General features: G+C 36.9%; 3 protein-coding genes across 3 annotated transcripts; 2 read left to right on the top strand and 1 right to left on the bottom strand.

Annotated features, from left to right (window-relative positions):
* Window positions 1–323: 323 nt before the first annotated feature.
* On the top strand, window positions 324–884 carry LOC148570603 (uncharacterized). Its single transcript, XM_088507099.1, has one exon. The coding sequence runs from the start codon at window positions 324–326 to the stop codon at window positions 882–884; it is 561 nt and encodes a 186-aa protein (XP_088363225.1).
* A 16,057-nt stretch (window positions 885–16,941) lies between these two features.
* Window positions 16,942–18,088, top strand: LOC107627456 (protein NPGR2). The gene is made up of 2 exons (XM_088509758.1): window positions 16,942–17,838; window positions 17,930–18,088. Exons 1-2 carry the CDS (start codon window positions 16,942–16,944, stop codon window positions 18,086–18,088), a joined length of 1,056 nt encoding a protein of 351 aa, XP_088365884.1.
* A 410-nt stretch (window positions 18,089–18,498) lies between these two features.
* Window positions 18,499–20,400, bottom strand: LOC148570602 (uncharacterized). Its single transcript, XM_088507098.1, has 9 exons — window positions 20,206–20,400; window positions 20,021–20,118; window positions 19,852–19,934; window positions 19,668–19,759; window positions 19,372–19,464; window positions 19,157–19,291; window positions 18,884–19,005; window positions 18,713–18,782; window positions 18,499–18,630 (listed from the first exon to the last, which is right to left on the bottom strand). Exons 1-9 carry the CDS (start codon window positions 20,398–20,400, stop codon window positions 18,499–18,501), a joined length of 1,020 nt encoding a protein of 339 aa, XP_088363224.1.
* Window positions 20,401–22,023: the final 1,623 nt, after the last annotated feature.

The following is a 22,023-nucleotide window of genomic DNA, read 5'->3' as shown; positions in this document are numbered from 1 at the left end:
TTTTGTTCTCATGGAGAATAATCATTTCTTTTTTGTTATAGTTTATCCCAATGGGATAGTAAAACACCGTGATGAATGAGTGATTTTCGAGTCGACTCAACTGTGATGTTGCACACTAACCGGGTTGGTACCCTACATGCGGTAAAGACGGTCATACTAAGCAATATGGGGGGAATAGATAGCAAGAGGTTGGGCGGGTTGCATATAGATTTTTGCACGCGCTTCCGAGCGGTGGATTTACCAACAGGTTATTCTGGATTGATGGGGATCAGCATGTGAGGGTAATGTTCGACGTACATGCACGGCTAATACCACAACATATGATGGAGTGGTATGCTGTGGTGCGTGACATGGTTGTTGGTGGTGGGCCGTCCCCTTCGAGTCCTGAAGTTGTCCCGCTGGATGCAACTCCGATCTACTACACCCAACCTCGTGATAATGCCGACAGTGAGGGCGATTCAACTTATGTTACTGAGTCCAGGTCATCGAGCGATACTTCTTCCTCTGAAGAGTATGTGACGGAGACTCCCACCGGCAGTGGTGCTCGGTTTCTCCTACCTCCCCCTTTTCCCATTCCTCGATTGTCAGAAGTTCCTAATCATTATCACACTTTGAATTTGGACGCAATGCAGCCGGACGATCCTTTTAATGCTGGTAAAGGGGATTATTACAATATGGATGGTGGGGTAGAATTTCGAGTTGGCCATAGGTTTAGTAATCGTGATACAGTTTTAATGGCGGTGAAGAACTACAGTATTCGAAGGAATGCGGAGTATAGAGTTTTGGAGTCAGATAGGCTTAAATACCACTGTCGTTGCAAGCAATTCACCAACGGTTGTCCATGGAGTCTTCGTGTGGCACTATGTAACACCCTACCATACTAAGCTTTACGCTTAAGTCGTAAAACAGAGGTGGTGTGGTATTACGACCTCTAAAATAATATATATATATATATATATTGAAAGAACGTAGTGTACGAGGAGCCTTGAAGAATAAGTAAAGCAAAATCATAAAATTAAAAGTGCAACGCTCAGGAATAAGGATTACTTGCATACGAAGAAAGCTAAGGTACACTAACATATATATGTAAATAATGAGAGTAAAGAGTCAAGGTACAAAATATCAAGCTCCGATCTCAGCCTGCAAAGCTAAGGCTAGCCAGAGAATAGTTATATATATACATATAGGAAACCATAACCTAAAATACATAAAAGTAACCCTAGTTCTCCATAAACCTCTTTGAGGTGCAAAAGTAAAACATATATATACATAAGGAGAGTTCTATACAGAAGCATATATCTAAACAAAACAAAATATAATATCCCCCAAAAGATTCACATCGATGCAGAGACTCCAGACGCCTAGCAAGGTGCCTCTTGACCTGCATCTGAAAAACACAAATATTCGTATGGAATGAGAACAGGGGGTTCTTAGCATGGTAAAGGTGCCGCATACATAGGATATAAGGTCTTGGAAAAGTCAGAGGCAATCCTATAACTCCGACACTCAGATTATAAAGCTTAAAGAACTAAAGAAGAAATCATAAATCAATGTGGTTTTCTAAGGATTCTTAACTTAACCAAGTCTTAAACCTAACCCTCCATCACCAGTGAAACCACACAGACAAACAAACAAACAATGGCAACCACATGTAGAATACAAGTACTGCAGATAGCAAATATAACAATTAAACATAATAAGTTCACTTAGGCATTTCCAATTAATACACAAGCAAGCAATTCAACCAATATGCATATGATGCATGCCTTTCCTATGCCTGATGAGTCTCATCTGTCGGTTATCAAGCCAACCCTATAAGTCCGGCTACTAAACCCTGGACTGTCTCCCGTCGCGCATCCCCAAGAGTCTATGCATAGCTTTTTCTCATATAAAAAATTTGCTCATTGGGAGTATCCTTACTGGGAATTTGTACGTGTCCGGTGACCCTTACAACGTAGGGTCAACAGAGTATCAAGTCTCAACTTGGAATACGTGGTGGTTAGCCACTGTTCTTTACCCAGGGAAACTCGTATCTCAGATAAAATTGAGTGCATAAGCCGCATAAGCATTCATAATCATTCATCATCATTGCATAACCATTCATTATAGCCATGGCATCACATATTCTTCATATATTCAAACTTTTCATACATAATTCATCATCTTCCAATCTTACTTCACCCCCAAGTTACCACATTTTCCTAACTTCATCTTATTACTATGCATACCACTAAGATCTAGGGGCTAAAAGAGTAAAAATAGAGGTTTAGAAGTTCAAAATTAAGTTTTAAAACACAAAAATTCATTTGTTGAAAACAGGGGCATCGCATACGCAAGGGCTCATTTTACCATGCTCGTGTATGCATCCTCTTGCTCGCGTACGCGAGATATCATACCCGAATGGAATGGTCGCGTCACGTGCAAGTGGTCGCGTACGCAACCCCTTAAAATCCTTTGCTCACGTATGCATGCATCATCACGCGTACGCAAGACGCCCAAGTCGAATGGAATGGTCACATCACGTGCGGTGGTCGCGTACGCAAGTTCTGCAGAACTAGCAAAAATCTTTAAGTTGCAGAATTTCAATTTTTCGCACTAAACTTTCGATGCGCATAACTCCTTCATTTTAAAACGTTTTTCATCCGTTCTTCGAATGGCATAAACTTCACTGACCCAATTTTCATATAAAATAAATTTGAAAGAATTTGATGGTCCGAAAGCCGAGTTATAGCTCGCTGAAGTTCGGCAAAAAATCAGATTTTCACAAAATGCTCCAACCTCTATTTTTCATCAATTCACCATTCAATATTAACTTCCTATACTCAAAATCAGCAACAACACACACAATATCACAGCAACACAACTCTACACTCATCCATCACATATCATACCTCAATTTTAAACAATTTCCATACATGAACTTCACAATTATACCAACAAGATCATCAACAATCCATCCTCTATGGATATTCATTATTATCAACTTGTCAATCATCATTCAATCATCATTTAGCATTCTATTTCCATCATAAACAATAATCACCAATAAATACTCAATCCAAATCAACAATTATCATCAAATGTACAAAGCATTTAACATACTCTGTCATTTCAACCTATCCTATGGTCATCTAGCCTAAGTTTTCATAAGACATTATATATTAAATACGAGAAACCAAAATCATACCTTGGCCAATTTCTTCGTATAACCCAAAGATAACCCACTAAGCAAGCTCACGAGTTCCACTTCCAAAATCCAGCCTCCACAGTTTTCACCAAGCATTCAACATCCACAATTAAGCTCCAATTTACATATATACACACCTAATACATATTATCACATATACATACCCAAAATTTAATATCCAACACACTTAATCAAGGAATTAGTTAGAGTTTTAGGATTCTCACCTTACTCAAGTACCAATGAAGCAAGATTAAGCATTTTCCTCAAGCTAATCGGATCTTATAACATAAAATAATCAAAATCTCAACACCCGCTTATACAATTTTCAAAAATTTGGGAAAGGAAGAACTGAGATTAAAACTGAGACTTTCTTACCAAATTAGGCACTGGACTTTGTAGAGCTCGATACCGCGGACGCATGACCGCAAACGGTACGACGATCAGAGCTTGGAATGAGAAGATATGGTGGTTTGACTCAAAGCCAAGGGTTTGAGTTCTTCTTCCCTTACTCTCCCTCCCAGGAACGTGTTTCCTTTTATTATGGGATGAAATGAGCTGAAGCTCATTAGGTTAATGGAGTGTGGGTTGGGCCTTGGGCCCAATACGGGCCAAGTTCGTCCGGTTTGGTCTGTTCGACCCAATTTTGGGCCAAATTCTTTAAAATTAGTGTCAAAATTCTTATTTTAATTAGCTCTATTTTATTAAACTATAAAATTCATATTTCTAAGATTTTTTATTAAAAATTAATTTATTGATTAATTAGTCGTTAATTTTACGGGGTTCACACTATGCCAGAATTTGAACTACTGGCATATTTTACGATTTATTTTGGATGAATTAAAGTCTATTACGTTAATTATGTATTGTACTGAATGTTGACATCCACGAGTAATTTGTAGGGAGGTACGTAGATTCGGTGGAGCACAGTGAGTGATACGTATGTGCCAGCAGTGTAGACCCACATGACAACTGACTACATGGTGAAAATCCTCCCGCAACGACATCCATCTCAAAGGAACAAGTTGAGCAGACTTGTCCATGAAAAGAAACCCCCCGATAAGCATCATCAAGTAGCACATGGCGTACTTACGGAGTGTATTCGGAGCTGCCCCAGCTGGAATATGTGAAATCCTATCTCTCAACCAGGTCATCCTCATGCCGAAAACCTACTTCCCTCCCTCTGGCTGTGGTGGCGGCTTGGCGCCAAGTAAATCCTCAACCCACTCCCACGTGGGGTGTCTATGGTATTGTTGAAAGTCTCTGGTACAACCTCCAATCGGCTTTCCATCAGTGCGCAGACCAATGTGGTAGGCAATATCCTGCAGCGTAATGCTAACCTCACTCCATGGAAGGTGGAAGGTGTGGGTCTCAAGCCGCCACTGCTTGACAAATGCAGAGATCAAGGAATTGTCAAACATGAAATCTCTCAATTCTGCTTCATGTCCAAATTTCACCTCCCTGATATAAGGTAATAGGCTGTCCAGTGGGGGGAGACCCAAGGTCACACAACGTGGCAACAGTAATCATAGTCTCTACAATAGGCATAACATTTACTCTTACATATTAATCTTGTCTAAACCATTACTAAAAGTCCTAAACCAAGTAGATAAACATCGGTAATAAAATATTGTATACAGTACGAATATAATTTGTATTGCTAATATTCATAATACTAATTAAAGAAAGGACTATCAAGCAATATCTAAAAAAATAGATAATTCATGTTGCACTATTCTAGCCTGACTGTCATATTGGACATGACTTCAATACAATAGTAAGTTTAAATACAAAATTTGAGTGCACAAATATTTTATTTAAATAATATACTTATTTAATTTCACTAACGTATTAATTTATGGTTACCTATTTAATTTATTTAACTTAAGCTACAATTAGTTACACTCAATTATACAAAATATCAAAATATACTATACCTGACTAAATTAATATAGAACTTCTAACTTAGTCTACTCAAAATACCTACCACATTAACTAAGTTCCTAAAGCCTAAATATTTAAACTACTTATTCACTAAAAATAAAACAAGAAAGAACTACTAACCTCAAAATCTAAAGCTCCAGCTATGTGCCAAGTAGCATTTAGTCTGTTGATGTCTCCGTCGCGAACATATTCTCTGAAGGCCATACGTACTTAAAGAAACTCGAACTTAAGCGGTTAGAAAGTCACAAAACTTTTAAAAACTATTCAAATCCACACAAATCTCGATTGTTGTGACCTTATATATACATCCGAGCATATCTCGGATGATGAGACCCAAATTAGGCATGTTGCACGTATCTCGAGTACTGAGATCTCTTTCTGAATTTAAATGTATCTCAGGTGTTCATTACCCGATCTCCTATGTAAAACATATCACGGGTGCACCCAAGATATGTCACAACGTCGCCCGGTCATAGAACAGTTTCTCAGACGTCCAGATATGCACATTTTTTTTATCTTACCCCCAGCATCCGAGATGTGTAAGGTTACACATTTAAGTAATTATTTTATATTTTATGTATTTTTATAATTTATATATTTATTTAATTTAAATAAAAAAACCCAGTACAAAAATTATTATATAACCAAAAACAATTTAATTAATGAAACTTGGGCTTGTGATTATAAAAAGTAATAATTGAACAGTGAAGGAACCACTTGATCTTATCAATTAAGTTTTACATTTAAAAACGAAAAAGTATAAGTAAACAACTCCTAACTAGCCAATTTTAAACAACTGTAATTAATAATTATTAATTTTATATTTTTTAAAAAATAAAATTTAAATAATCACTAATTAATAACCATTTGAAAATTGGAGTTGTTTCCTGTCCGGAACCTTTCTCTGAGGTATAGCTCGGCAACGCTAGAAAGGCCTTCAACTTCAAGATACTGGTATCAGTTACAAGCTTCTTGGAGTTTTGACCTGTGCGCCAGACTTGTAAAAAGGACTCCAACGCTCAAGTCAGTTCTTTAATATAGGAAAATATTTTATAAAGCTATCTCTTGAAAGTGGTGTTATTCGATCTGCCTCTATGTCTATGATTGCCGTCTATTTATCATTGCATGGCGATAACCGACCCTGCTTATGCCATGGTCAAGATTTGCGCAATCAACTTAGTGATGACCGACCTTCGTGCGTAGTGGCCGAGATATGCATGAGCGCTATAGAGGTTCTAGAAACGGTTATTTTATTAGGTGAGGTTTTAAATATTTGAAAGTTGATTCCAAGATGTGTTATCGTGAGTCCGAGTTATTCAGGTACGGATCACAACCCCGAATTCTTGACTTATTTTTGTATGAGCAAGTTGAGCTTTGTTACAACGCTTATATCTCAGAATCTTGTAAGCTCGTGCCTAATAGCCCCCCCAAACTCAACAGGTGATCATTATGGCAAGCTTGGGTTTTTAAATTTGTTTAGGGAATGTCAAAGGTTTGTGCTACCTTTAATGCACTTAAAGTAATAATGATGGCCTTGCGGTTATCCGAAGTGAATCAAGACCATTCACTTTTGCTAGTAGGTGAATAGTTGTTCTCATCTGACAGTTACCGATGGTGGATGGTGCAGATCATGTGATAACGAGCTTATTAACTTTTTTTTATTATCCTTTCTCTATTCACACGTTGGGAATAGGTCCTAGGTAACTCGTTGAAATCTTTTTACCAAGTGAAGAAAACATGACTGCGAAAGGTTAATTTCTTTTCTTTGTTCTCTGTTCTGGTCTTTTCCCTCTTCCTTTCTCGCCATGGCTAGAGATAAAAAGGACAAAGTAGTAGAGGTGAAGGATGACCTCTATGCGTGGGTGCATGCAGATGTCAAATATCGCGCTTCGTTATACCATAACCTTGAAAATATTTCTGAACTTGGTGGGTATGCCAGTGGTCATAGAGTTCCTTCCTTGTAGTGGTGAGGAGAAAGTCTATGAGAAAAGGGGTGATTGGGATTATTTTTATTTTTATGTTTGCATTTTATCTGAATTGAACATGAAGTTTCCTTTTACTAACTTTGAATGTAAGGTGCTAACACAATTAAATTGTGCTCTGTCACAACTTCACCCCAATTCGTGGTCTTTCCTTCATGCCTATGAATGCATGATGGGGTTCTTGGAGACTCCTCCCTCTCTGAACGTCTTTTTCTCTTTGTTTTAGTCAAAAGGGGTGCGTAAGAGTCTCTGAGTAAATCTTAGTAGTTACCCTGGACGATCACTTTTTGTTCTACATAAATCATCTTTTAAGAATTTTAAAGAAATAAAAGTGCGGTCGTCTGAAGTTGTGTATCCCTTTTTTTAGATGATGAATTAGTTGAAAGGTTCCCCCTTTATTGGTGTCCTGAGCCGATGTAAATTTTAGTTGCTCTAAGGATGAAAAAAGAGGAGAGTTTGGTTCTGGAGTTCCTGATAGAATGCTTTTCATTGGGGAAACTATTATATATTCCTGATATGTTGAAAGTTGAGAATGATAGAGGCTTTGAAAATGTATATAGGTAGTCTGTGGGTATAGGGTAGGAGACCTATTCATCAGACTTACATTGTTTTGGTTGTTGCAGGTAGTAAAGTTCCGAGCTTATCATCGGCACGGATGAGATCATTTCTGGACCAAAAGAAAAAAATGACAAAGAAATTTCTACTGTGGGTGTTGGGAAGGAAGCGAAAGTGGACGTTGCGCAATCAAGTGGTCGTCCACAAAAAAGAAAGAAGCCAGAGTCCGAGAAGTCCCTTGAGGTTTTCTCTGCTACTGGTTTGGATTTGAAGGTAGATAATGAGTTGGGGAAGTAGTTGCGACTTCATGGTTTTTCCAGGGGTGTGAGTGCTCGGTCCGTTTGGAGCGAACAGTTTCTATTCCCTGACTTAGCTGACAATGTTGCGTAACACCCAGTCGATGTTAGAATGTTGAAAGAGGTCGAAAAAGAGGTGGTTGGATAGTATATGCAGGTAAGAAAGAGCTTTAAACAAGTTAATTTTGTTAGTAATGTGTTGTAAACAAAGTCATTGGCTATGTTTCAGATTATTGGTGCCAGGATGCTTTGCATGGGGCGAACTACTAAGCTACTTGGAGTTGAGGAAAAGAAAGAAGCCAATAAGGTGTTTGATCTGGAGAGGTCTCTAAAGGAGCAAGATGAAGTTATCGTTGATGTGACGTCTAAAATGAAAAATATGGAAGGATAGATGGAAAAGTTACGTTATCAGATCCGAGCCCTTCAGGGTCAGATTAAAGATGCTGATAATGAGAAAGGAAAACTAACTTCTAAGGTGCATGAACTTAAGAACAAGATGTTGGAGATGTTTGCGGCGGGCTTTGACCGAGCTGTTAGTCAGGTAACGACATTTTCTCCTGATTTTGATGTCGGGAATCCTGACATTACCTAGATAGTGGTCAATGGCAAGCTTGTGGACAATGAACCTAGTGGTGAAGCAAAATGTGATAATGCGAAATCTATTCAGAAAGATGATTGGCTTTAGTAACTTTAGTTTTGTAATATTGACTGTAGTTTCTTGAAAAACTTTGCTGTTTTGTATAGTTTGATGGTTGACATGGTGTTTGAACACTCATGTTTTGATAAACTTGCATGTTTGTTTGATGAATGGTATTTTGTTTGACTTGTATATTTTGTATTCGCTAATGTTGCAATGTTGGGTAGATAGATTTTTGAGAAAATAGTGAATATTAATCTGGATGTTCTGACAAAACCTTCTGATGTGGAAGACGCGAAGTGATCGGCCTCATTAAAACCTCCCCGAGAAAAAACCCTTGTTTTTTGGAAAAAAACCTCGGTAGTAGAAAAAAGAGTACCTTTCCACTTCGGCTTTTACATATAATAAAAACGTAATAAAGATATGTTCCATGTATTTGGAAGCTTGGTCCCTGCTATTGTTTGTAGAGAATATGCTCCTTGTCCGTGCACTTTTGATATTTGGAACAGTCCTTCCCATGTGGTAGCAATCTTTCCTTGCCTTGCAGGTTCTCAGACATCTTCTATCTTGCGTAGAACAAGGTCTCCCTGTTGCAGTATTATCGGTCGCACCCGTTGTTATATTTTTGTCTTATGACAATTAGCATCGCCTATTGTCTCAAGTTACGTTCCTCATCTAAAGTGTCTAGTTCGGCTCTTCTTGCTTGTTCATTAACCTCATCAGTTGAGAGCTCAGTTCTTAGCGATCTTTGTGAAATTTCTACTAGGATCATTGAATCTCCTCCAAAGACTAGTTTGAATGGTGTTTCTTTAGTTGTTGAATGTGGTGTGATGTTATATCTCCATAAGATTTCCGGGATGAGCTTGGCCCATTGCCCTCTCACATCTGCTAGCTTTTTTCATAGGGCCTGCAAAATATTTTTGTTAAAATCTCAGTGAGCTCATTAGTTTGTGGGTGCTTAACAGAGGAGAAATAATGTTTAATGTTGAGTGTTAAGTTAAGAATTTAACTAACTTAATTTGATGATGACAAATATTATTTTATTGTGTTAACCACCCAATTAGTTTTGATTGAGTTTGATTAGTGTTGTAGGCCAAAGAAAGAATATTGCAGCAGTCCAATAGGAAGGAAATCAAACAAGAAAAAAAGTGGGCTACAAATCACTAAAAGCCCAAAGTTGTTAAGCAAAAGAATCTCTTGGGCTAAACATGAAGAAGGTCAACCCAAGCCCATGTTGCTCACTCAAGTTAATCCCACCAAGGTGGTACCCTCCAAAGCCAACGTTCACTTTTTCCTTTCAGTCAGATACAGAGAAAAGAGAGAGAAAGCTTCGTTCCCTGCACATTTCATCAAAGAAGAAAGAAAGAGAAAGATTAATACAAAAAGCTAATGTCTAATCACCCTAATCAAAGCAAGCTAAGCTAAGTCAGAAGATAAAGGTGATTTATTTTCATTTGCATGCATGTTAATTTCTTCACTCCTTCTCCAAATTTCTACGATACCATTTTTGGTTAAATGAAGAAAGAAGTCTTTGATCTCTGCTGCTGTAAATCAATTGTTCACAAAGTTTTTTGGAGCCAAAGCACATTCTTAAAGGTTCAAATCTGGGTTTACCATTGACCAACCTTTATCCTTGTTCTGAAGTATTCGGTCAAGAAAAAAAAAGGTCTGTTCCAAAATTCCTAATTTAGGGATTAATGGAAGAAAGTGAAAGACTAAGTTGGTAGCACACAGCTCGAAGAGTTGACTTGGAAGAGAGCAACTCAGTAACATGGAAGGAGGTACAAAAAAAATTTTTCATGCTTCTGAAGACAAGGAGAGAGAACCAGTGTTTTTGAGTTTGTGTTCTGAGACGACTTCTGTGAGGAGAGTTCATCAACTTGGACAGTGCTTCCTAGTCAAAGGAGCATTCCGCCAGAATGAGGAACTAAATCAGAGTTAAGCAAATCTGGTTCATCACATAGCAATAGAGGCTGTTGAAGCATCAATCTCCTTCATGTTTTATAGATTGTAATTTTCATTTTAATGCATATCTTTCTGTAATTTCTTGAGTGTGAAAAGGCATAAAGAGAGAGCTTAAGAAAAAGCCACAGAGTGAAAAAAGGCTGAGTGATGCACTTGAGTGAAAAGCCTAGAGTGATTTCAGAATTTTTTAGGTTGGTTATGTGTCTTGTATCTTGTACCAGTGAGGTACCCCTTTCTTAGTTGGGTAAGCACTAAGAGTGAAGAGTTAGGTATTAGTATAGCCAAGTCACGTTAGGTTAGAACTTGAGAGTGGAAAGATTGTGCCAATCCTGTAGAATTGGTGTATGTAATACTTTAACTATAGTGGAAATTCCACCACTGTTGTGGTGGAGACTAGATGTAGATTGCATTGCACAAGGCAACTAAACCAGGATACATGATGGTGTCAGCTTCTCTCTTCCCTTCTCTATTCTGTTTTCTGATATTCATGAGACAAAATAAAATTGTCTCATAAATTTTCCACTGCTGAGTTCAAACAGATTCAGATTGAAAGCTTGTAACTAAAGGGGTATTTCATTAAAGTAAAAGAAGGTCAGAGATTCAATCCCCCCTCCTTCTCTAAGCCTTCTACAACCTTCAATTGGTAATCAGAGCCAAGGTCTCAAGAATCAAGCTTCACCGCTTGGAGCAAAGGTCCAATGATGGACAACTTGGGCACAACCATAGTTGCCTACACTCTAACAGAAGGTCAGTCAAACAACAGACCTCCTTTCTTCAACGGGAAGAACTATGCCTACTGAAAAGAGAGGATGTGAATCTTCATCCAATCTACTGATTATAACATATGAAAGATTGTTGTAAGCAGCCCCAAGATTTCAACAAAGACCAGTGCTGATGGAGTGGTGACTCCAAAAGAAGAAACTGAATGGAACGATGATGACAAAAAGAAAGTGGAGCTGAATGCTAAAGCCATCAACCTTCTTCACTGTGCTATTAGCTTTGAAGAGTATCGAAAGGTGTCTAGATGCAACACAGCCAAAGAAACCTGGGAGAAACTCCAGGTTACACACGAAGGTGTAATAGCCTAGACCACCCGCTAGCACAATATTGTCCGCTTTGGCACACAAGGCCTCACGGTTTTGCCTTTGACGATAGGGATGCTAGCCGAAGCCCCCACACTCACTCGTCAAAACGCGTCATGCTAGGAAGAGGTATCCACACCCTTATGAGGCATGCTTCATTCCCCTCCCCAATCGATGTGGGACCTTACAATCCACCCCCCTAAGGGAGCCCAGCGCCCTCGCTGGCACATCGATCCAGGCTTTGCTTCTGATACCATCTGTAACAGCCCAGACCACCCGCTAGCACGATATTTTCCACTTTGGCACACAAGGCCTCACGGTTTTGCCTTTGACGATAGGGATGCTAGCCGAAGCCCCCCCACACTCACTCGTCAAAACGCATCATGCTAGGGAGAGGTATCCGCACCCTTATAAGGCATGCTTCGTTCCCTCCCCAACCGATGTGGGACCTTACAGAAGGCACTAAATAGGTCAAGGAAACGAGGATTGATAAGAGTACGAGATGTTTAACATGAAAGATGGAAAAAGTATTGATGAAATGTTTGAGAGATTCTCAATCATAATCAACAACCTTGATGCTATGGGTACAACCTACTCAGAACAAACCCTAGTGAGAAAAATCCTTAGAAGCCTTACAAAGGAATGGGAAACAAAGGCCACTGTCTTAGCCAAAAGCAATAACTCAAGTCCCATAATCTATGATGAGCTGAGAGGGAAACTCCTTGCCTATGAAACCACAAACACAAACCAAGACTCAAAGAAAAAGGGAATAACTCTTAAGTCAAGAGTTGAATCAAAAGAAAGAGAGTCTAGTGATAGCTTTTCAGATGATGAACTTGTGTTTTTTGCTAGGAAACTTAGAAGTCTAATGAGAAACAAAGGCAAGTACAAGGGCTCAAGCTCAAAGGAGTACAAGAAGGACTTGAGCAAAGTGGTATGTCACCATTGCAAGGAGGTTGGACATCTCAAATACAATTGTCCAAAACTCAAGAAGGAGGACAAAGGGAAAAAAGAAAAGAAAAGGGTGCTCACGGCAGCTTGGGAGGACCTTGAGAGTGATTCGGAAGAGGAAGAAGACTTCGAATGTGAAGCTCAGATTTGCTACATGGCTGGTGAGGATCAACTCGATGAGGTAAATTATTATGACTTGTCTATAGATGATTTACATGTTATCATTGATGATCTCACCCTCAATTCTGAAAAATTATTGAATAAATATAATAAATGCAAATCTGAAAAAGAAATGCTTAAAGCTAAAAATAATTTTTTGAGAGAAAAGGTGAAGGAAACTGAATATGCTTTGGATATCATTGAAGAAAATAGATTTCTGAAATCTGAACTTGAAAAACTAAAAGGAAAGCACATTGTGGATCCTTCCCAAGAGCTCATTGCTGAAAACGAAAGATTAAATGAAATGATAAAGAGACTGAATAGTGATTTAGCAAAGTTTGCTCATGGTTCGAGAAACTTGGACAAACTACTTGCAAATCAACGACCATTTTGAAAAATCTAGTTTAGGATATGTGACAAAAGATGATGCAGTTTTTGATAACTCCTTCACAAAATTCATGGCCTCTTCTTCAAAAACAAAATCAATTATCAACAAATCTGGTCTGGGACTTATTCCCACCTATGAAGAGGAATTTGAAAATTCTTACTTTGAGAAAACTGAATCATCTTCAAGAACTGATCCGATTTCAAACAAAGCGGGTCTGGGCTATGTTTCAACTAATGAGGTCAAGTTCAAAAATCCATCTTTTCAAAATAAAACCTCATTTTCAAAAGGCCCAAATGCTTCCAAAAATTTTGGTTTGAATATTTTTGCAAAAAGGAACAATAAAAACAAAAATCACTTTGTCAAAAGAAATGTACATCCTCCAAAAACCAGAAAAACTCAGGTCTTTAATCATTTCCAACATCAAAATACGAATCAATTTCAGCAACATGCATCAAGAAATCATTTCTTTAATTGTAAGAAAACTGGTCACTCTTACAATGCTTTATTGAAAAAAGAAAAGTAAGAAACCTAACTTACAATGTTGTTTGTGACTTTAATGTACTTGGGCAACCAAGGTGGATTAACTTCAAAGGATCCAAATTAATTTGGATACCTAAGGTTGATTGAAATCTTATGCAGATATGCCTAGCATCCAAGAAAAAGAAAGATATATGGTACTTGGATAGTGGGTGTTCTAGGCACATGACTGAAAGGTCAACTTTCTTCATCAAACTCAACAAGTATGATGGAGGTTTTGTGACCTTTGGAGATGATGGAAAAGGTAAAACTGTTGTTGTTGGAAAAGTAGGTAACAATCACTCTACCTTTATTGATGATGTCTTTTTGGTTAATGGTTTGAGGCATAATCTTTTGAGCATAAGTCAATTGTGTGATTTGGGTTATTTGGTGATTTTTAAAAGATTGGAATGCTGTGTTGTGAATGAAAAGACAAATGAAGTACTATTTATTGCTAAGCGTTGTAATAATGTGTATGGACTTACTCTTGATGAACTAAAGGATCAAAATGTAGCATGTTTTCATTCTAAGGAATCTGAAAAGTGGCTAAGGCACAAGAGATTGGGCCATGCAAGCATGTTTCAAATAAACAAGCTTGTTAAGAAAGGTTTAGTAAGAGGTTTACCTTTGATTAAATTTGACAATGACATCACTTGTGAGGCTTGTCAAATGGGAAAACAAACTAAGAATTCATTTAAATCAAAGGAAGACATCTCTACTAAAAGACCACTTAAATTGCTACATATTGATTTATTTGGTCCAACAAGAACTCAAAGCTTAGGTGGTAAACATTATGGTTTAGTAATTTTGGATGATTACTCTAGGTTTGGATGTGTTTTATTTCTTGCACACAAAATTGAAGCATTTTCAGCCTTTGAAATTTTTAGCAAGAAAGTTCATAGAATTTAAAGATCACCTCAATAAGAAGTGATCATGGAACTGAATTTGAAAACCAATTATTTGAATCCTTTTGTGAGGAATTTGGAATATCACACAACTTATTTTGTCCAAGAACACCACAACAAAATGGTGTTGTGGAAAGAAGAAACAGGAATATTCAAGAAATGACAAGAACTATGCTTTGTGAGAGCAATGTTCCAAAATTCCTTTGGGTTGAGACAGTTAACATTGCTTGCCACATTTTGAATAGAACTATCATAAGAAAATTTTTAAAGAAAACACCTTATGAACTTTGAAAAGGTCACCCACCAAATTTAAATTACTTACATATCTTTGGATGCAAATATTTTATTCTTAACAAAAAAGATGGCCAAGGATTCCTTGCTCCCACTTTTGTGTGGGAGTATGATTAACCTACAGTAAAATAATTACAAAATGTACCCCGTTTTTTCTTTTTTTGAAAAATTTATTAATTAAATTTTGATCCTTTAACTTTTGTTATTTACACTTTTTTTCTTTATCTCTTAGTTTCAGATTCAGTTTCAGATTCAATGAAGAAGAGAGGTCTGCTAGGGTAACGCCATTTTCTCATCTTCTTCTCTCTGGTTCGCCTACCCTCGCCGCCACAACACGCATCGTCCGCCGCCCCTCCATGCGTCCGCCGCCAAGAGAGGTCTGCTAGGGTAACGCCATTTTCTCATCTTCTTCTCTCTTCTCTCTGGTTCGCCTACCCTCGCCGCCACAACACGCATCGTCCGCCGCCCCTCTCTGCGTCCGCCGCCAAGAGAGATCTGCTAGGGTAACGCCATTTTCTGATCTTCTTCTCTCTGGTTCGCCTACCCTCGCCGCCACAACACGCATCGTCCTCCGCCGCTCCCTGCGTCCGCCGCCACTCCCTGCGTCCGCCGCCAAGAGAGGTCTGCTAGCGTAACGCCATTTTATCATCTTCTTCTCTCTGGTTCGCCTACCCTCGCCGCCACAACACGCATCGTCCGCCGCCGCTCCCTGCGTCCGCCGCCGCTCCCTGATGACACTGAAATAGGACAACTTTCCTCAACCCCACTTCTTGTTGAGGACGACAAACCCAGCAAGGTATACTTTTTCCTCTGCCTTCTTCTCAGTTCGGTTTGATTCTTTTAGAATAGTCAAGATGATGAATTTTGAATCCTTAGGTTAGATTCATCAAAGCCTCCATAAATGCCTAGAATGTTACCATTTTGGTTCTCAAAAGAATGGCTTCTGCCATTGGTGCCATGTTCATAAGAAATACTGCCCCCTTCTGGTTTACTAATATTGTCACTGTCTATGGAAGAAATTAGTTTCTTTCTTTCTGAAATCTGCAATTGATGAGTTGAGATTGGCCATGTAAACATTTGCTATGAAGCACAACATAAGCATAGTTACAGTAGCCTTCTAGATGAACAAACAAGCATATATAGTACTCTTGGTACATCCATACTAAATATATCTAGATACATTGAATTGTGAGTGTACTGAGTTTTCAAGGTGACAGATATTTTGAAACGGATAGAGTAAATACAACACTACTTTAGGATAAAGCAGAATATACCTGTTGATGTAGGTCCCTTTGCAAAGCAAGAACCTTCTTCCTCTTTTTCAAATAGATCAAGCATCATGCATTGCTATAGTTGTTATTATTTTGCAGGAAAAAGCTATCACGGTGATTTCTCTTCACTTATTTTTATGAATGTTAAATAAGGGAAAACTTCAGATGTTGAGTAATAGAATTACCAAGAAATAGTGTGACAAAAAAGGAAGTAAACAGAATATACTTTCATAAATTTTATTTTGTAGCAGTGGAAACTCAAGTTTCTCTCTTTTTTGTTTCTTTTGCAGGAAAAAGTTTCAGGCCCTTCTTCTCGCCTTGCTGCTGCTCCATCCGATGTTGCCTCATCAGTGCCAGGAATGCCTTACAAAGGTCAGTTTCCATATCATTTTTCATTTTATTTACCTCTAAAAATATTGTGTATCTGCATTTCCTTGCTTTAGTGTTCAAGCATAAAGAACCTTCTCTGAACTTTGCAGTGTGTTTTTTGCAGCAATTGGAGGTCTAATAGGTACACTCATGGAGCAAAATGCACAGGCCTTCAACCAAATCTAAAAAAATCTTGCTTCTCATATGGTGAGTCAAGAGTGTTTGTAACTTGTTGAACAATCAGATTCCTTTTATAAGTTTATTATTATTATTATCATCTAATCAAGCTTTCTCATCATTTGCCTCCTGTAATGGGTGACAGATATCTGAGGTTGTCAATACTCAATTCCATGAAAGATCTGATAGATATCTGTCGGAAGCACAAAATTGGGGCAATTGGTAAATTTTAAATTGCTTTTGTTACTATATTACCCTATTGGGACCAAATGGATGGATCGTTTGTGCCTAGAAACAACATTGAAGAGGCTATACTTCTTTTAATGATTTTGCTAAGAAAAGTCACTCTAAATAGAATTGAGTGGGATCCTTCAATTTTGGTTTCTGGAGATTTGATGATTTTAGCCAATCAATTGGAAGAATTGCTTCCTGGAACTATCCATCGAAAGGAGAGGTTCTATGCTTTAGCTCTTTGTTATTACGGAGCAGGGAAGAATGTGGAAGCGCTGGATCTTCTTAGAAAACTGCTGAGTAATAGAGAGGACCCAAGACATGTTCCAAGTTTGTTAATGGCTTCTAAGATTTGTTGCGAGAACTTCAGTGTTACAAAAGACCCTGGGGTAAGCTTTGCTCGGATGGCACTTGAGAACTTGGATGGAAGATGTAATCAGTTAGAAAATATGGCCAATTTCTTACTTGGTGTTACACTTTCTGCATACTCGAAATTGGCCATTTCTGATGCTGAGAGGGTTAAGAGACAATCTGAGGCACTTCATACCCTTGAAACTGCCTGCAAATTGAGCAGAATGGAAGACCCTGTTGTATTATACCATCTGAGTTTAGAATACGCTGAGCAACGGAAGTTGGATGCTGCACTTCATTATGCTAAGTGCATTGTAAAACTTGAAGTTGGCTCTAATGTTAAAGGTTGGTTACTGTTATCTAGGGTATTATCCGCACAAAAGCGGTTCTTAGATGCTGAATCTATTATCAATGCTGCTTTGGATCAGACTGGGAAATGGGATCAAGGTGATTTGTTACGAACAAAGGCGAAACTTCAGATCGCTCAGGGCCAGTTAAAGAGTGCCATTGAGACATACACTCAGCTTCTTGCTGTTCTTCAAGTTCATAGTAAAAGTTTTGGTTCTCGGAATAAGCTATTTAAGGTTTGTTTTCTTAATTTTTCCAGTCCCAAAATACTTTTTCATAGTCATATTGCTTTAAGGTCCTTACCCTTTTCCATACCATTGGTGACAGGACAAAAGAGATCAGATTAGGAATTTGGAAGTTGAAGTATGGCATGATCTTGCTTATGTATACATCAGCCTTTCACAGTGGCGTGACGCAGAGGCCTGCCTTTCAAAATCTCGGGCCATCAAACTATACTCTTCTACTAGATGTTATGCAATAGGGTAATATAGTAACAAAAGCTTATTTGGGACAAGGATTCTGAACTTGGGTAGGATAATATTTATGCAGATGATGCCACTTTCATTGTCTTGTAATGGTCGAATTGCTTATTAATATACAGATCAAACCTGTTCTCACTTCTCATTTCACTTTTTTATATATTGCACTCACCTTCTCTGTTTTTTAATAAGAAAATAGAAACACATTTTCTTCTCTGTATATATCATCGTTATTTACAGAAATAAAATATATAGGTTATGAATAATTTATATTAACCGATAAAGTAAAAGAAATTAGTAATATAGAATTGTAATATATAGAAAGATAAATTAGTGTAAAAACTAATAAACATAGCTTAATAATTTGTCTTTCAAAAAAAAAATATTAAAAATATCTAAAAAGATAATTCCTCATTTCTAAATGTCTTCATGCTCTGCTTCCACCTTGGTCCTATATTGCCAAGCATTTTCTTGTATTATGCGACACAAATCGTTGTACTCCTCTAAAACCAGATCCACGGCAAGTCTCATTCGTGTGGAGTCGTTAATCTACTTAGAGCACCAACAATATAATTCTAATTAGAAGTGTGTTGAAAAAATTATGTTAAAAATATTTTGTTATAAATCTGACCTGAATATTGAAGTCATCTGGTAAAGTACATTCTCTCATCCAACTAGTCACCCAAACTCCGCTATCATTCCTAAGATATAAAGCATTCCACAAATAGTTATTATATCCATATAAGATATAAACTATTGAACGTAATGATATTTAAAAGAAAAAATTAAATAGTAGACTTACGATCTATTTTTTTGAGTGGGTAGGCCAAAAGGTGTGATAGGCCAAAAGGTGGAGCAATCTATAACTTTAGACTTATCATCATTAAAAATATGATTATCTAACATCGCTTCTAAATAAGTTGCCTGTACAAGAGTAAATTCATGACAAAAAAAAAAGTGAATTGTAAAACAGTTAAATTGACTAAGAGTATTAGTTATAACAAATGGTTATTTAAATTGTTAAGTTGTTAAGTGATTCTAAATCATTGAGTACTGATTTAGAACAAATAATTACCACTTTAATTGCGTTCCTTTTGCGTTGTTGATGTTTTTCGACAGAAGGCAGTGAATCCAATATGATTAGGCGACGACTCGTAAAGTCAACAATAACCAAATACCAATGTAGTTCCTCACAGATAGGGATAAACACCTGCGATAAACCTTAAACCATTATAAACACTAAAAAAATATTGATAGTACATTAATGGAAAACAAATTGGTCACTCGTACCCTCTTGACGTGGCTAATTTTCAGTGACATATATGCTCCAAGGAAATCAAAAATAACCTCTGACGGTGTATATTTGTCGCTTAAAGCATATCGCTGCATACAAATAAATATTGTTAAATGGAAATATGCTTTCAATTTAACAACTATTTTTGAATTGCTAATTTAATTATACACTTTAACGTGTGAGTACATAGCATGGTTTAGTCTAGAAAAAAGAACTTCTTTTAAATTAGTATATCCACTCAAAGACCAAAATATTAACTAAGAATTTAGAAATATTATATGGATAACTTTACTGCAAAATGTGCAGGCATGAACCAGCAAATTGGATCTTCATTCCTACGTCGAAATATACTTGTCATCATAAGTGCCACCAGGTTTATAACCCACAATATGTTAGAATTATATGTAAAACATGTTTATAGGTAAATAGAGGCTTAAAAATATAATTACAAGAAAAAGAATAATATGCATTTACTCGTGATTCGACACATCTCTCTGGCACAAGACATCTAAATGTACTTCTGTAACCCTTTTCATCTGAGATTACCAACTCTTCAGAACTGCCAAATTCATAAAGTGGTTAGCTGGGAGAAGCATAGAATTTTTACACCATTACATTATACACATAATCATTAACCACACGTACGGATCTAATGTATCCGAAAAAATATAGGCTGCAATAGCTACTTGAGAATCGGTTAACATCATCGAAGCAGTAGGCTCAAATGCAATAAGTGTCCACCACTGCAGATGAAAAAATAGTTTCAATGTTACACTAAAAAATAAAGAAAAAAGAATAAATAAACGAAAGAAGAAAAAAATTAAAGTTACCTTTGGCAGTACAGCTCCTACTCTAACATGTGATTGTCCATTAGGTGGAGTTGTAGCTTCACGAGTAATATCCAAGTGGAATAAATTCTTGGGTTGAATTGGCATGATACCAGTAAGATCACTAGTTTTTGTACTTTCCGAAGAATGAGTAGGATCCAACATCGAACTATTTGTGGAAGTTTTCTGTTGTGCCATGATCAAATCAATTTTTTGTTGTAGAACATGAATGACCGATTCTAAATTTTCTATCCTTTTTGTTATATCGTTAAACATACTCTTGAACTGCATATTTTTCGGTGGAGCCATCTTCTACTACTCACTCAGATAGTAGTATATTGTCTTGTACGGTATCATATAACCCCTTGAGAAGAATATATAGCAAATTCGGTTACAAAAGATAAGCCAAGATAAAAATAATACAAATTTTAAGATATTTTATTTTCATCATTTTTTTTAAAACTTATATAACTAGAGTAAGAAGATAAGAAGTTAAGAATAATAAGATTGCATAAAAAAATCCAATATTATCTTTTTTCAAAAAGATAATATTAGAATTATGAAACAAAAATTTATTATTAATTTAATACAAGATAAAGGCTGGGTAATTTATGCCGTGGAAACTATTTTAATTTTGGGTATATATTTTTTTTAATTTAAAGTATAATGACAATTTTTTGTTATCAAATTTAATTTTAAATTTTAAAAGAGAATTAGATGTGTTAAACATAATCTTGTTCCTATATATAAACGCTCAAGCATAGAACACTATTAACTTTCTCTACTAAAACTAAAATTACAATCTAATAGAGCAATGGAAGAAAAAGTAGTAGACGATCACATTGGATCTTCTTCGATGGAAATTATTGAAAATTCTCCGTTGAAACAAATACTACATGCCATAGAGGTAATATATCCAACTCATGATAATATTGCAATGTTATTTATACATACCAATGCTAATTTTCTATTTTATACTGTAGTCTTTATCCAAGAGAGTTGATGAGATGGAGAAGGCAATGTGGATGGCGAAGAAGTCACTTGATAAATTAACCGCCCTTCAATGTAAAACCGATGAGAAGCATGAGAAATTCGACAATACGGACCTATATGAGATGAAGAATAAACCCTGTGATGATGTAACGAAGAAAAACTCTAGCCCGTTGCAAGTAAAGTCCGAAAATTGTGTGTTTACGGATTTATCCGACGAGAATAAGGACGTTGAGATTTTGCACAATCTGCCATCATCGTTCTACAAAGGCATGCAAACATGCTTGGATGGAGAAGAAAAATCGAAGCCAAAGTCAAGATTCGGTATTCATAGAAATAGCAAAACTAATAAAACTGTGCAAGAACTTCCGAGTACGTGTCTAAGGCAAAAGGACAAATTGGCAAGATTTAATAATCCATCATCTATCCAAAATATGGCGTTTGCACGACCAGTTAAAATGCCAAAAATTGAGCACAAAGGTCAACTATCAAGCAAGATGGCAGAAACTAGAGTACACAAAGGGCCTTTAACTTTCACCATAGACAAAGAACGGTTAACGACCACTGCGAAACAAAAAAAAAATGGCTTTCAAGAACACTTCTATCCCAAAGGTATTTGATTTAGATAAAAAAATTTACTGGCATAGTATTTAAATATGTATATTGTGGATAACCTTTACGTTTTGTGCAGAATCTTAACTGTTCATTCAAACCACCACAAGATATGAGGTTGAGTGAGGATTTGGTCAACATGGCTATATACATCTTTGCTGCTGATAATGATATAGCGTGAGCATTTTTTTTAATCTTTTATTTTTAATTTTAGTTCTC

The sequence above is a fragment of the Arachis ipaensis genome, chromosome B3 (assembly GCF_059453495.1).
Source record: "Arachis ipaensis isolate K30076 ecotype BB chromosome B3, ASM5945349v1, whole genome shotgun sequence".
NCBI lineage: Eukaryota > Viridiplantae > Streptophyta > Magnoliopsida > Fabales > Fabaceae > Arachis > Arachis ipaensis.
The sequence above is the reverse complement of the archived record's forward strand: the minus strand, read 5'-3'. Positions and strand labels throughout refer to the sequence as shown.

Bases quoted from the DNA above. Each gene is read 5' to 3' on its own strand.
- LOC148570603 (XM_088507099.1), top strand. From the start codon at position 324: ATGGAGTGGTATGCTGTGGTGCGTGACATGGTTGTTGGTGGTGGGCCG.
- LOC107627456 (XM_088509758.1), top strand. From the start codon at position 16,942: ATGGATGGATCGTTTGTGCCTAGAAACAACATTGAAGAGGCTATACTT. The intron at 17,839-17,929 runs GTTTGTTTTCTT...CATTGGTGACAG, and splicing joins CTCGGAATAAGCTATTTAAG to GACAAAAGAGATCAGATTAG.
- LOC148570602 (XM_088507098.1), bottom strand. From the start codon at position 20,400: ATGGCACAACAGAAAACTTCCACAAATAGTTCGATGTTGGATCCTACT. The intron at 19,935-20,020 runs GTACGTGTGGTT...TGAATTTGGCAG, and splicing joins TTTTCGGATACATTAGATCC to TTCTGAAGAGTTGGTAATCT. The intron at 19,292-19,371 runs GTACGAGTGACC...GGTTTATCGCAG, and splicing joins AAATTAGCCACGTCAAGAGG to GTGTTTATCCCTATCTGTGA.